The sequence below is a fragment of the Puntigrus tetrazona genome, chromosome 7 (genome assembly GCF_018831695.1).
Source record: "Puntigrus tetrazona isolate hp1 chromosome 7, ASM1883169v1, whole genome shotgun sequence".
Lineage (NCBI taxonomy): Eukaryota > Metazoa > Chordata > Actinopteri > Cypriniformes > Cyprinidae > Puntigrus > Puntigrus tetrazona.
The window spans coordinates 8243753-8244286 of record NC_056705.1 but is presented as its reverse complement, the minus strand read 5'-3'; the positions used below and the strand labels follow the sequence as shown (position 1 = coordinate 8244286).

The window sequence follows — 534 nt, the reverse complement described above, 5'->3', positions numbered from 1 at the left end:
CTAACATTAAAATGAAGACAGAAAATATAAAAGCTGAAAATATTAATTAAAAATATAATAGCATATCAAATATGCTAAAATAGCACTGGTGTAAAAGGGTCTTTAATGGAGCATTGTTAAAAACAAAAAAAAAGATGAATCACAGAGATTAAAGAGGATGTGTTGGTTTAATGCAGTCACACGTTGTGGTACGTGTTTGTCTTTCAGCTCGTCTGTGATCCACGTCCCGGGAGTCAATGACATCCAGTCCACAGCCGGTTCAGCCGGACAGAACCTGACTCAGATCTCCCGACAGATCAACGCCGGCCAGGTGTCCTGGACCGGAAGCCGACCTCCCTTCTCCGGCCAGGTGAGCGCCGTCCCTTCACTGGCTTTCTGTGACTGTGCCGCTCCAGTACTCCTCTTTAGTGGCGTGAGGAGAGAACTGAATCCAGATGTGGAGCAATGGCTGAAAAAAAATCATTCAGGGCTCGGTCATACACTTCCATAAAAATGTCTGCACGTACACACACACACACTTTTGATCCACTTCAG

At 44.8% G+C, this 534-nt stretch overlaps 1 protein-coding gene across 2 annotated transcripts in view; it reads left to right on the top strand.

The window, feature by feature from the left end:
* LOC122349633 (aryl hydrocarbon receptor nuclear translocator 2-like) overlaps nucleotides 1-534 on the top strand; it is a 21366-nt gene that overhangs the window by 16060 nt on the left and 4772 nt on the right. For both annotated transcript variants that reach the window (XM_043245750.1, XM_043245749.1), the window contains exon 9: nucleotides 208-349. In XM_043245750.1, coding sequence (XP_043101685.1) covers nucleotides 208-349 — 142 coding nt within the window. The remainder of the gene's footprint in view (nucleotides 1-207; nucleotides 350-534) is intronic.